At 45.0% G+C, this 14,201-nt stretch overlaps 1 protein-coding gene across 3 annotated transcripts in view; it reads left to right on the forward strand.

Moving 5' to 3' along the window:
- Positions 1–847: 847 nt before the first annotated feature.
- ACTN2 (actinin alpha 2) overlaps positions 848–14,201 on the forward strand; it is a 78,926-nt gene continuing 65,572 nt past the window's right edge. For 2 of the 3 annotated variants that reach the window (XM_027093987.1, XM_027093985.1), the window contains exon 1: positions 1,046–1,171. In XM_027093987.1, coding sequence (XP_026949788.1) covers positions 1,046–1,171 — 126 coding nt within the window. Of the gene's footprint in view, positions 1,172–14,201 lie in introns of all 3 variants that reach the window. The other variant, XM_027093986.1, reaches the window with a different exon arrangement.

Genomic DNA, 14,201 nt, shown 5'->3' on the forward strand with positions numbered 1-14,201 from the left:
GCCTGTCAGCTGGCCTCTGGATTCCCGGTGTCTAACACATATGTGATAAAAAAATTTCAACCTCCTCTTCAAGGGACCTCATCTTGGTTCCTATAGGGGCATAAGGCACAGGAAACAGCCAGCCAGGACGTTAGGGAGGAAAAGCCTTAAGTGCAACACATCAGGGGAGATGGAAATGTAACATGAAGCTGGCTGCTTGTCCTCAGTTGTCAGTTGTTTTAAGACTGGCAGGTGAAAGCAGACACTTCCTGCCTTTGGTTTGGTTCCTGACTTTCTAACATGGCTGGGCCAACTCCCTTGCCTCGGTTTCCGCAGGTGAGGGCAGGGAGGAGAGGAGGAAGAAAGGGGATGCCGTAGCTTCTAAACTTTACTTTTTAGGGGTGTATGTGTGTGGTATCTACGAATATGTGGGAATATATGGAAAACGTGAAGATGCTGGACAACTTGGATGTGCTGGGGGTGGTCAGGAGCCCAGGCCGTGTGTCCCTCCTCTGATCCGCGAACATCCACTCACCCGGGTAACCCACCTGGGCGCCCGCATCCACTCACCCGGGTAACCCACCTGGGCGCCCGCAAGTCCAGCCGCGCAGCGAGGCAGAGGGTGGGTGGGAGGCGTGGGCTGGTGCCGGCGGCCTCAGCTCGCAGCGCCGGAGGTTTGGGGCAGCACCGGGAACGCTGACGCGAACCCCTGGCCCCGCTGCCCGCCAGCAAGCGCTCGGAGGGGCGGGGGCGGGGGCGGGCGGAGGCCCGGGCGGGGCGGGGCGGGGGGTGGGGGCGCGGCCGGGCGGGCACGTGACGAGCGGCGCAGGTATTAAGCGGGGCGGCAGCTGCTCCGCAGCCCGAGCTGGTGCTTCGCCCGCGACCCAGCGCCCAGGCGTGCCGCCCCGAGAGGACCGCGCGAAGGTCACCCCGCGCCCGCCAGCCCGTCCGCCGCCCGCGCCTCCGCCGAGCCCCGCGCGCCTCGCCGGCCCCGCCGCGTCTCCGCCCGCCCGTCCGACCGCCCGAGCCCCGCGCGCCCCGCCGCAGCCCCGGCCACCCGAGCGCCATGAACCAGATCGAGCCCGGCGTGCAGTACAACTACGTCTACGAAGATGACGAGTACATGATCCAGGAGGAGGAGTGGGACCGCGACCTGCTCCTCGACCCGGCCTGGGAGAAGCAGCAGAGGAAGGTCAGCCAGGGCCGCGTGCCCGCCGTCTGCGGGCTGGACCCGCGTGTCTGTGTGTCGCCTTCCCCGGGGGGCGACCGCCCGGGGGCGCCGCCGACCGTGTGGACTAGCGGGAGGGAGCTTGATGGAGGGTCGTGTTGTCCCATGTCCTCGTAGCCGGGAAAAGTCCAGGGACAGGCACGGACCTGGGCGTCGTGAGTGCGCGCGTGTGTCACATAAGAGTTACAAAACGAACAATGTTAGGGGAAAAACAGTGCAGCCGTTTCTGTTTTAACCTGCATTAGTCCAGAATGTGAAAGTCTCAGGTCTGTTCCTGATCCCTTGAGTCTGTGACCTTGGCCACAGAGTTGTGTCTTCTGGTCCCGTTGTGTCCCATTTCCCCCTAACCCGTCTTTCTCCAAGTAAAAGAGGTCAAAAGAACATCGGCTTCATTCCGATTTTCACAGAGCTGCCCCAGAGAGTAATTGAAAATCATTTATTACATGTTTTGGGGTTCCCTGGAGAGAGATGCTGTAAGAACACTAGACATTCACCGATAAATTAATAGTTATTTCACACTCTATTTACGGTTCATTGAGGTGAGCGCACAGGGACGAGGGAGTCAGCCAGCTCTAAAAGTTCCCTTCCCATCTTGGTTGGCGCTCTCTGGGGGCCCAATGGAACATTCCACTATCTCAAGGTTTCTTCTTGATCCCCTTGGCTAGAATTCTAGGGACTGCTCACCAGGAGGCTAAATCTCGCCTCCTGTTTGGGCACAGAGCCTGGCTGGGTCAGGGATGCCAACCCAGACCTGCTCACCCAACCTTATGATGACAGTGTTCTGGCAAAAGCAAAGTGCCCTCTGCTTTTCCCCCCTATTTTTCTCGGGGTGGGGCAAAGTGGGTTTCCCTTCTAAGGGCCTGCCATTAAGTGGATAACGTCTGTTGACCATCTGTGTGCCTGGGATTGCTCTGTGTAGCTGCCACTGTGGGGGATTATCTGATAGTGCCTGGTGAATGTGTCTGACTATAGGAAACACATACTCCCAACAAACAGTGTTAGCTGAAGGAGAGAGGTCCCACATTTGGATAATTATCAGATAACCATTTTAGGGTTTTTTTTTTTTTGTTAAATACCCATGATATTTTCAAATCAAGATTTTTCTTTTGTTGTCTATTCTCTTTTAAAACCACTTACTATTATTGTTTTAAAGCTCTAATTTAGCTACATTTCATTCTCCCCCTTAGTTCCATCAACCCTGCCTTCTTGGAAACAGTAGAATGGGAGTGATAAGTAGAAGTTGAGTCTATAAAGGAGAATAAAATTTCAAACCTTCTACAATTTTTTAAACACCTGGCTTGAAGATTATTAATGTGTTGTTATTATTAGTTCGTCATCTGAGCTAATTGCTGCATCATCAATGAGAAAGAAGTTAAATAGTTGCTTTAATTTTTAACAGTGAGTGTTTCTTTTTAAAAATTTTCCCCACAATTTTGATTACTACATTTTTCATGGATTTTTAAAAAAGTCTTAAGTCTTTGTTGCAGAGATTGCTTTTTTTTTTTCCTCATGAGGAAGAGCAAAATAGCTAAGGAATTGGACAGGTAGTCTGCCCATCATTTTTGAAAGTAATAGTCTAATCACAGTGGTTTCTGTTGATTTTTTAAAATTACAGTACAGGATAGAGTTAATTTTAGTTTCCAAAGACAACATTGATATATGTCTTCTGTCATATACATATAATTTTTAAATTATTTTTAATATATGATATATAATTATATATATTTTTAAATTCACAGTATTTTTGGATATAATTTCATTGTGATTTTTTTAAAGTTTGGGGTTCCTGCGTGAATATATTATTATAATTGTATAGCACTTGTATATTATATATTAAAAAACAGACATATGTCATCTTTTTCTCAGGTAGGTTGAGTGCTGTGTTGTGACTTTAGTGACAAACAAAACAGAGCCAAACATTACGTTAGGACACAGACCTGAACAGATCCAGAAGATCCTCTGTTTCTACTTTTGGTAGAGAACCCACTCAAGTCAGTAAAGTAATACTGAACTGTGAGGTCCCGGCAGGCAGAGCAGTAGCCTCTATTTATGTCCTATGAGCCAAACTGCTGGAACAGGACAGGGATAAAATGCCATTGTTTCTATTGTGGGCTACCTTTTCCACACTTGCCATTTCAATGATATGCTGGGTATGAGATCTGTCAACAGATGCTGGTAACACATGATGACGTCTGTAGCGTTATAATGGATGAGGGACCTAATTATATCCACAGTTCACAGAGTCTCATGGGCTGTGGTAAACCTTGCTCTGGTATGGAATGCCTTGCTACAGAAGGACTTAGTAAAACTGTAGTGCTGTGTGTGTATGTGATGGGAGATCTTTTTTTTTTTTTTACATAAAATTTACCATCTTAACCATTTTAAATTTTTTTTTTTTTTTTTGCGTTACGCGGACCTCTCACTGTTTTGGCCTCTCCCGTTGCGGAGCACAGGCTCCCGATGCGCAGGCTCAGCGGCCATGGCTCACGGGCCCAGCCGCTCCGCGGCATGTGGGATCTTCCCGGACCGGCGCACGAACCCGCGTCCCCTGCATCGGCAGGCGGACTCTCAACCACTGCGCCACCAGGGAAGCCCAATCTTAACCATTTTAAAGCGTCCAGTTCAGGCGTGCTACGTACATTCACATTGTTGTGCAGTCAATCTCCAAGACTCTTCATCTTGCAGAATTAAACTCTGTATAAAACAGTAACTTTCTATCCTCCCCACCCCCTAGCCCCTGGCAACCACCCTTCTACCTTCTGTCTCCATGGATTTGACCCCTGAGGACCTCATATGGGTGGAATCACACACTATTTGTCCTTTTGCATCTGGCTTACTTCACTTAGCATAATGTCCTCAAGGTTCATCCACGTTGTGTCATGTGTCAGAATTTCCTTCCTTTTTAAGGCTGAGTAATATTTCACTGACTGTATGGACCACACTTTGTTTATCCATTCATTGATTGATGCACACGTGGATTGCTTCTACCTTTTGGTTATTGTAAATAATGCTGCTGTGAACATGGGTGTACCAATATCTCTTCATGTCCCCGCTTTCGGGTTTTTTTGGTTAGATACCTAGAAGTGGAATTTCTGGATCTTGTGGCAATGATTGGTTTTCAATTTTTTGAGCACATGCAGTGCTTTTTCCAAAAGAAGGGCAATTTAGAAGATGTTGAATTTGGCATGAGTATGTACAGGCATTTCGAAGTGCTCTCCTCTTTCAGGGGTGTTTAAGAATATTTGTAGTCACGTAAATGAAGCTCTCTTTTGTGGACTTCTGAAACTTCCAGAGCTTTGGTGTTTAGAAGTAAGCTTCTCCTGGAAGCGAAGAGCACATTCAGCCTTTAATTCAACTGCGGCCTAATCGGGAGGTGACTTGTCAGAACAGCAATGCTGAATATGTGTGCTATCTCCGTGGGCACAGGGCGCTGTCCTTCACCACTCTGGGAGGCTAGAACAGGCCTTTTAAGGAAATGACTGTGTGTTTCGATACATAAAGGGCCCTTACATCCTTCATCTGTATAGGGCTAGGTGATCGATACTCTTTTTCACCAGCTGTGGAGAGCATAAGAGAGTCGTTCATTTATTCCACATTCAGAATTCTGATTAGTTTTCATCGTTCCTAAAGAAATCCAAGTTCTTCCGCAGAGTCACAGTTTAGATGGAGCAGCTCACTGTTCTCCTCAGCACACCTGCTGCCTGTCCTGTCATCAGGCTGAAATGTTGCCACGTGGGGTCAGGCAGTGGGGAAGGACGCTTGTGTGGGAGCAGCTGCGCACAGGTTGGATTAAATAGAGGATCCAGAACCTGCCAGTTGCCCCTTTCCGTGTCTCAAGGAGCAACTGCTGGTTAAGGGTACAGGTCAAGGCTCTTCTCCCCTGCACAGTGGAGTACGCTCTTGCGGGAATTTTCCCCGGGGAAAGAAAGGCACGAATTGTTCCAAGGAGGTGAACGATTAACGAGGGGCCTGGGAAGTGTCTCAGATTCATGAGACCCAGATGAATCTCAGCTCTGCCTGGTACCCTCTGTTTGGCCGTAATCAAGTCACTAAGCCTTTCGAGTTCCATCTCTTCATCTAGAAAATAAAGATAAGGGATTCCTGTCTTTCTTGCCTCACAGAGTTTTTCAGAATCAAATGGTCAAACTAGTTTACGTCGAAGGGGCTTTGTACGCTGTACAGGGATCTGTAAATGTTCAAATATTATTACTATCCTAGTGCAGCCTAATAATTAATTTCATCAGGTGGTGTCGTAGTAATTAGCACTGTGATTGAATTTGTGAGGTTGAAGAAGCACGTGATTTGTTCTTTAGTGATTTGGATGTACTTTTCAAAAAAATTGTGGTAAAATCGACATACCATAAAATTTACCATTTTAACCATTTTTAGGTGTACAATTCAGTGACATTAATACATTCACATTGTTGTGCAACCATCACCACCATCCATCTCCAGAACTTTTCCATCTCACCCCCAAGTTAAACTCTGTGTCTATTAAACAGTAACTTCCTAGTACCTCCTCCCCCCATGTACCTTTAAAGGTAGGGTTTACACGCTTCCACACTTAGAACAAGAAGTTGTTTAATAACAAGTGCCAGGTGCTTGTTGTATAAAGAGCAAAAAATTTAGGAGATCAAGTAAGGAAAACCATTGTGGGTGAGGATAATGGGGAAACAGCTTTACAAGGGAGTAGAACTTGGGGTGGGCCTTAATTTGAGGAGTAAGTAAATACTAGCTTGGTGGCGAGGAGAGAGAAACAGAACATTCCTGGCTAGAGAAATAGAGTGAACAGTCTAGGCTTAACTGAAGCTAAAGATACAGATTCAGATTTAGAGAGAAAATTGCATAGGTAATCCGGGGCCAGTTTACAGAGGACCTAGGATGCCAGGGTGAGTGTGGACTTCGTTCTTCAAGCAGTGCAGAGCTCTGGGAATATTTGAGCCAGGAAGAGCCATGCTTCAAGTAGAATATTGTTTGCAGAATAAATTGCAGTGGGTGAAGGGCTGAGGTGGGGGACCCAGGTAGAAGCCCATTACGGGAAAGATACGTTTAAAGTGGTGAGGATTAGAAGCAGTGGTGAGGAAGCCATCAATTTGAGAGTGATCAGGAGGGATTATAAAAAGTATTAAATAACCCCATGTTGTTGCATGGCAGGCTGTTGTATAAATCCAATTAAGCAGACATGATCTCACCATTAGAGCTCCTGGGCTTAAAACTCAAGATAGTGATATTGACAAGTAACAAACAAACTAATGAGGAGTGTCTGCTTATGGAACCAGGAGAGGTGTCTGGGTGGAAGGCTGACCATTTACAGGATGTATCATTCAGTGCACGGGCTGAGTGCTGAGGGGCAAGTTGTGTGTCCAGGTGGCCATTGCCTAAATGCAGGGCTGGAGTTTCAGGCAGCCTTTGATGTCCAGAGAGAGTTGCTGATGGGCAGGCTTGCAAAGGCAGAATCTTGTATGAGCCCTAAGAAATCTCTGCCTCCAGAAGGGCTGTTGTTCTCAAGATGCCCTTGGTTTGCTATGGAGAACCACAGGTGCAGGAGTTGTAAGGTGGGGAAATCACTCTTTGTGATTTCTGCATCTTCTCTTAGGCACGGGGTGTGTCCTGGGGTCTGCCCTACCCCTTCAGCCACATTCACCAAGGAAGAAACTTGAGCCCAAGATACGATTTTCCGGGAGCGTGGGAGGAGGAATAGAACTCTTAGCTGGGAAGCCTAAAGAACAGCAGCTTCAGAAAACTGTCAGAAAGCCCTACAGTCGGTTGCTGCAGCTGGGCTACAGAAAAGGTGCAGCTCTGGGGTGGGTGGAGGCACTCCCGTGATGAGCAGAGGAGTTGGTACGGAATACGTTGGAGGACAGTCAGAACTGTACCGCTGTTTCCGTGGGAACGGTACTAGTTCTTCCAGAAAGAACAGAAAGCAGAGATGAGGGGGAAAACACTTGCTAACTACTGTGCTAGACTTGGTTCAAAGGAAGGAAAACCTTGAGTGCCAGAAATGTGTTTTTCTAAAGAAGCTGAGGAACATGTTTTACACAAGCACGTATCCGTCTGAGCACTTGCGCGCTGGCCTCTGAGCCCACACCACACCTGTACCCCTCCCCACGATTTTCTTGATCAGAAACTGGATGTTTTCTCCTGCAGCCGTACTGAAGGGCAGAATAGAAGTGGAGCACAAGCATGGCTGTTTATCCTTTTCATTCCTTTGGCAGACGTTTATTACGGTCCCGCTAGAGGCCGGGGTTAGGGAATGGAGTTGACACCACCCCAGGCTTTAAGGAGCTTGCAGCTTAGTTCAAGAGACAGAAAGGGCAGTGAGAAGTACAGAGGAGGGACACCCAGTTCACCCTGGCCGGTGGAAGGGAGTGGAGAGCATTTCCAAAGCCCCTCCTGCATGGTCCCCTTTCCCGGTACCTGGAAGCATCTTCCTCCCTGGCGCCCATGCAGGGAAGCTGGGAGTTACCCTTGAGGCTTCCCTCTCTCTCAGCTCCTGTGAGCCCACCTCCTAAAGTCCTCCGGACCCTGCCCCTTCCTCCCATCATGTGCTTTAAGGCCTTCAGGGCCTCTGCACTTCCTGCCTGGATGGGGGTGGTGGCCCCTGCTTTGTCACCCTTCCACATACCGTACTTGCCTTCAGGCTTTTTTCTGCCTGACGCTGCAGGAGGGATCTGTATAAAACACAGCCTGGTCATGGTATTTCTGCTTAAAGCCCCTGTGTGGTTCTTTATTGCCTTCAGGAGGGTGTTGGGAGCCAGGCCTGAGCCAGCCTCTGTCTGCTGCGCCTCTCCCGCTAGGGCTCCTGGAGCCCACGTGTTTGATTCTCCTCTTGGCTTATACCCGAGACTACCTCCTCTACCCGCCCTGGGAGTTCTTCTTCCTCGGGCCCCTCCTCTAGAACATGGGTCCCTGGGTGCTGTCCTGGTCTCCCCTATGAGCAGACACTGTCCTGTGGCCCCCTGGCCCTGCAACGGTCCTGCTTAAGAGTCTGCACTCACATTTGTGAAATGCAGGAATTATAAGTCATATTTCTGAAAAGAATTTAGTACCATTAAATTTTTTTTTTGCAATCTTTGCAACTCCTTGAGCTACAAATGTATTAACTCCAGCTCATACTTGTTTAATGCTCCTTAAAGAGCAAGTTCCCCAAACGATGGACTTCTCCGACTTAGCTCTTATTCTCAGACTGAGCCTACGAAGATAAGATGTTTAATTAAAAAAAAAACAATAATTTGTAATTTCGAGATTTGGGGAATAAAATAAAATCATACATGTAGATTTATTTAAATGATACTAAAATGTGTCACCATATTAATGAACAAAGCTCTGGGAGCCCAAATTGGATTGGAAATGACTGTTTTGTCCAGATTGAAAACCTTTACCCACATCATAGAGAAAATTCCAAATTCATTTAGATTCAGAGAAGTATACATTTAAATTTGTTCTTCTCAATGTAAAACCTGGTAAGACAAAAAACTTTTGGAAGACATGGTAGGCTTCACAGTAGCGGAAATGGAAAAGAGAGAAGAGATGCAGATGATTCTGCAGAGTATGTGGACCCTGGAAAAGAATTGGCCTGGGCGGTATTGATATAAGCCGAACCCAAGACTACAGAGTTAGCATGGCTTTGAGTTGTCTTGCTGTGTTTGTTTGTTTTTGCTAGGGGATAAATGTATTAGTCATCATTCCTAGAAATTTCTATATAATGAAAATAGATTCTCATTAGCCTCTGTTACAACCTTTTCATTAAAAGGCATGCTATCGCGGGAAAAACTCTTATTTTTTAGTGATTGTAAGGATCAAGTGGGCAAGTAAGTGAATAGGAGGTTGAGGGGAAATGAGAACAGTATTTGATATTGAAGGTATGACTGAGTCTTATACAGACAATTATAATTGAGATTGGCAACTCAAGAAATGCTCGGGAATTCCCTGGCTGTCCAGTGGTTAGGGCTCCACGCTGCCACTGCAGGAGACACGGGTTGGATCCCTGGTCGAGGAACTAAGATGCTGCATGCCACGCAGCACGGCCAAAAAAAAAAAAAAAAAAAAAAAAATCCTGTCTTTTAGAGTCATGAGGAGTCTTTAAGTTTCTTCATTATAGTCCAACAGGATGGGAAGATAATAATTATTTAGAAGGTAGGTAATCTAATCTCATTGTTTTTTATTAGGATTTTAAGATATTTTGTATGCATTAGGTTGAACTGTAGGAAATTTTTGACACTGACCATTTTGACCTCCAAAAATTGCAGTTTCTTATGGCTCAACCCAATAAAACCACTTTACCACTATTGTCCCACTATATTCAAGTTACTTGACCAAGACCACACCACAGCCAAGCCATAAAACTGAGTTCAGCTTGTTTCTAGTCTTACCTCTAATGCCTTTGGTATTCATTTGGGAAAATAAGGGGTGGTTAGGTTTTGTAGAAGTTAAAAATGTGAGGTTTGGATTGAGGGCTTGACAGCCCATGGAAATATCGAGAAGGAAGGTCAAGCCTAGAGATTTAGGTGTGGGAGTTATCTGCTCAGAGGCCATGGTTGAAACTGTAAGGAGGGGATAGTGGAAGATCTACCTGCCAGGTGCTGAGGTGAGCTTAACATCGAGGGCTCCCAGAGGAAGCAGTGATTACTGGAACGTGGAAGCCTCGCTTCTCTGGATGAAAACATGCATTTACTGGATGACTTAAAACTAGATGAACTGTTGAAATGTCTGATTTTCTTCCGGGAGAAATCTCACCTTGGTATTTCTCTGGAACTTCGCCAGTCCGTCTGAATCTGACATTTGAATCCGTTTAGTCGCTGGAACAGAAACCCAGGGCTTTGGCACCGTGGAATGGGAGATCTTTTAGCTCATGAGATAAGTTATGCTTGCAAAGGAAGTGAGAAGCTGTAAGAAACTATTTATGGCGGTGTGCTCAAGTCTGTGACATAAAATCCTTCTGCAACTGGAATGGCCAAGGCTGGGCTTTATTGAGGAAGACTTTATTGAAAATTTGTAAGGATTACTGAAGAAAGTAGTTTCATTACTGAAAAGAATTGGTTTCATCTTAACATACCAAGTGTAGCATTCAACCACAAGGTGGGTTTCCCTTTTCTGTTTTATCATTTATAAAATTAAGAAAATAGGATGAGTGGTGGTCCTCATTTAGGGGTTTTGTTTTAAGGTTTAAAAAATATTATTGATATTTTGCGTGTATCAGTCATGAAAATAGTAAAAGACATAACAGAATTGCAATCAGTTTCGAGATTACCCATAGAGGGTAATATTTTCCTATTTTAAAACAAATCTATGTTGGAGGGGCGGCAAGGGTAAAGATCAGGTTGGGCTGGGACGTGAGGAGGGGATATTCGTTGGAAAAATGCAAACCATGTGTTTTACATTTTGTAAACCGTACAATTTCTATTCTGTTACTGCAGTTTATGAAATAGGAAGTATCTGAATATTTCATTGCATACCTTTCCTGTTAAATTTTGGGACAAAATGATGTTTATTTTCATTTTTTCAGTATAACAGCAAAACAAAAATACTCCAGTAAGACAGTAAAAGTGATATTTTAAGATATGGATTTTTTTCCAGTGGATTAAAAAAAGAATGGGAGGGGATTTGGCATATGGTTCCCAGTATCCCCAGCTATTCAGTATATAGGGCAGAGCAGCTATTTATTGAGAATTTGCAAGCACTGTTTAGACCATACGTATTATTTTATTCGAACGTCACAACAGTCTTAGGAGATGAGTATTGTGATTCTCATTTTTCAACCAGGGAGGTTAAGTAACTTACCTAAGGGTGGTTGAGGGTGGGGAAGTGGTAGCTGGAACATGCACACAGAATTTTGTCTAAATTACAAAGACATTCTCTCTCACAGTCGAAATTTTATAACACATGGAGATGCTAATTATTTTATTGCACATTTTGGTCTGCAAGTGCCAGAGCTGAAGTTTGGATCCAGGATGCTTAACTCCAGAGGCAGTGCTTTTATTTTTATATTTTTAAAATTTATTTTGTTGAATTTTAGTTGATTTATAATGTTGTGTTAATTTCTGCTATACAGCAAAGTGATTCAGTTAGACATATATATCCTTTTCCATATTCTTTTCCACTATGGTTTATCACAGGATATTGAATATAGTTCCCTTATACAGTAAGACCTTGTGGTTTATCCATTATATATATATAATAGTTTGCTTCTGCTAACCCCAGACTCTCAATCTGTCTCCTTCCCCCTTGGCAGCCACAGGTCTGTTCTCTATGTCTGTGAGTCTGTTTCTGTTTTACAGATAAGTTCATTTGTGTCTTGTTTTACACTTCACATACAAGTGATACAATATGGTATTTGTCTTTCTCTTTCTGACTTATTTCACTTAGTATGATAATCTCTAGGCCCATCCATGTTGCTGCAAATGGCATTATTTCATTCTTTTTAATGGCTGAGTAGTATTCCATTGTATATATGTACCACATCTTCTTTATCCATTCCTCTGTTGATGGACATCTAGGCTGTTTATTGGCTATTGTGAGTAGTCAAAGGTGGTGCTTTTTAACCACTAAATTTTTCTGTTTTCGTTGCTTTTTTGCTCAGAGTTTTAACCAACAACCCAGAGAAAACACCTGGAATTCAGTATTCCTAAGTTTTCACTTATCCAAAACCTACTGCCCATGCATAAGGGTGTGTGTGTCTGAATTTTTAATTTCTAAATGGGTCCAGGGGGAGCATCTGATGAGAATGAGAAGACTAAATTTTGAGTTATGGAAAATACTGTCCTTCCAAGGTAACCCCAAGTGAGGGCCTAGCAATCACTCTGTCCCACAAAAGTGCCAGAGGAGGAGGAAACGGACCACAGGAAAAGCCAACTACACCTCTCAAATGGAGGCTTACAGGACATGCCATTAAGGGCACATCTTTGGAATTACCTGCTGGTCTGTCTGACACAGTTCCAAAAAGAAGCCGGAGTTCAGGATGCCTAAGCATTTGAGTCAGTTCCCGTTTGGAACTAGAAAAGGAGACTTCCAGTGGCAAGAGCATAGATTAGAGCCGTCCTCCTGCAGACGTGATGTCTTAGTGGACAGGGATGTTCTCCAAGATTTGGGCTCCACAGAGATTCGGCCAAAGGCAGTGCCAAGGACTCCCTTCACTTTACATTGAAAAAAATCCTGCCTTTCTTTTATTTATTTTTAACTTCTTATTATGGAAAATTTCAAACATATATAAAAACAGGACATATAGCGAATCCCTCTGAATCCCACTGGCCAAGGAAAACCAAAGTTTCATGAATAGGGGATGCCTGGTTCTTTTTTCCCCCAGCTTTATTGAGCTGTCATTGACAAATAAAACATTTTATATATTTAAAGTGTGCCACATGTTTTGATAAATGTATACATTGTGAAATAATTACCAGGGATGTCCAATACTAAAAGGAAAAAAAAAGTTTTTATGTTCAATAGATGCTTTATTCTCTAAACGAAATTTTGAATCAAAACTGCCAATTAAGCCTACAGTTGCCTTCCCTGTTTTGAAACATCAGTCTCCTCCCCCCCAGACCCCACGCTTCCTGCTACCCCTTTTGGCTGTCCAGGCCTCCTCCCTGCTCTGCTGGGATACCTCTCCTAACCCCCAGTTCTCCTAGTAATTTCTCATGCTGTTAATGTTACAACTGGCTATTTCTAAAAACCAAAGATTGCCAAGACCTGCTTTTCCAGAGATCATCAATATTTTAAAGGTGACCTTTCTAAGACAATAACGCTGTTATCTAATTCCAATGGTGAATTTCAGGCTCTGTAGGAGAAGAGGACAGAATTGTGCAAAGAAAGCACTGTTGTCAGAGGTAAAGCCTTTTAACATCCTGTAAACGGGGATGGTTAACTGCTGTTTGTGGCCCCTTGTAAAGTCAGTACTGATAGGGTATTTCTCTTCTCCTGCTGCAGACTGATCTGATAAACTGACCCCATAACCTCCTTCAGGTTTATTGGTCTAGCGCCCGCGACCACTGCTTTTACTTCTTTGAGTGGGGAGCCTGAATTTGAGACAGGAGGTGGGCACCGTGTCTGAAGAGGCTGAATTTGATACCTCTGCATCTTTGTTTCCTCCACCACCCCAGAGTGCAGGGAGGAAGGAGCAGAACACACGTGTTAAGTGTTCTTGGGGAAAGGTTATTTTTAGGGGCAGTTTTGCCAAGACTGCTTCTGCAGCTTTTCTTTAGGTACAGATCACATCCTCACCTGCTTAGGTATGTGAATTTCTAGGGGAGCCCTGGGAGGGATGGGGGCTGCTGCCTGCACGTAGCAGTTCCAGGCCACCCTCTTCCTTACAAAGATTCATTTTAGTTTGTTTCCCAGCTTTATTGAGATGTAATTGACATGTAATATTGTGTAAGTTGAAGGGTTACAACATCTTGCCCATCTTTCAGGTTCTCTATTCTTTTTTTTTTTAAGAAGATGTTGGGGGTAGGAGTTTATTAACTAATTAATTTATTTTTGCTGTGTTGCGTCTTCATTTCTGTACGAGGGCTTTCTCTAGTTGTGGCAGGCGGGGGCCACTCTTCATCGCGACGTGCAGGCCTCTCACTATCGTGACGTCTCTTGTTGCGGAGTACAGGCTCCAGACGCGCAGGCTCAGTAGTTGTGGCTCACGGGCCTAGTTGCTCCGCCGCATGTGGGATCTTCCCAGACCAGCGCTCGAACCCATGTCCCCTGCATTAGCGGGCAGATTCTCAACCACTGCGCCACCAGGGAAGCCCAGGTTCTCTATTCTTTATGGAAGGAAATGAGGAAGGAGGGTGGACTGATTCCAGAGGTAGGGTGACGCCTCATCCAGGTTTGCCCAGGACAATCCCAGTTGTGGCTCTTGTCCCAGAGTAACTATAAATAGCATCACCTTTGACTCTCAGAAGTGGTCCAGTTCGAATTCTGTGGTCACTGTTCAGAGGAGATACACAAGGCCACCTCAGAGAAGGTTACCATAATATTGAGACCCAAATAATTTGTATATTGGACAGTA

This window comes from Aethalodelphis obliquidens, unplaced genomic scaffold (genome assembly GCF_003676395.1).
Source record: "Aethalodelphis obliquidens isolate GAN/ISIS:26980383/991018 unplaced genomic scaffold, ASM367639v1 scaffold87, whole genome shotgun sequence".
In the NCBI taxonomy this organism is placed as follows: Eukaryota; Metazoa; Chordata; class Mammalia; order Artiodactyla; family Delphinidae; genus Aethalodelphis; species Aethalodelphis obliquidens.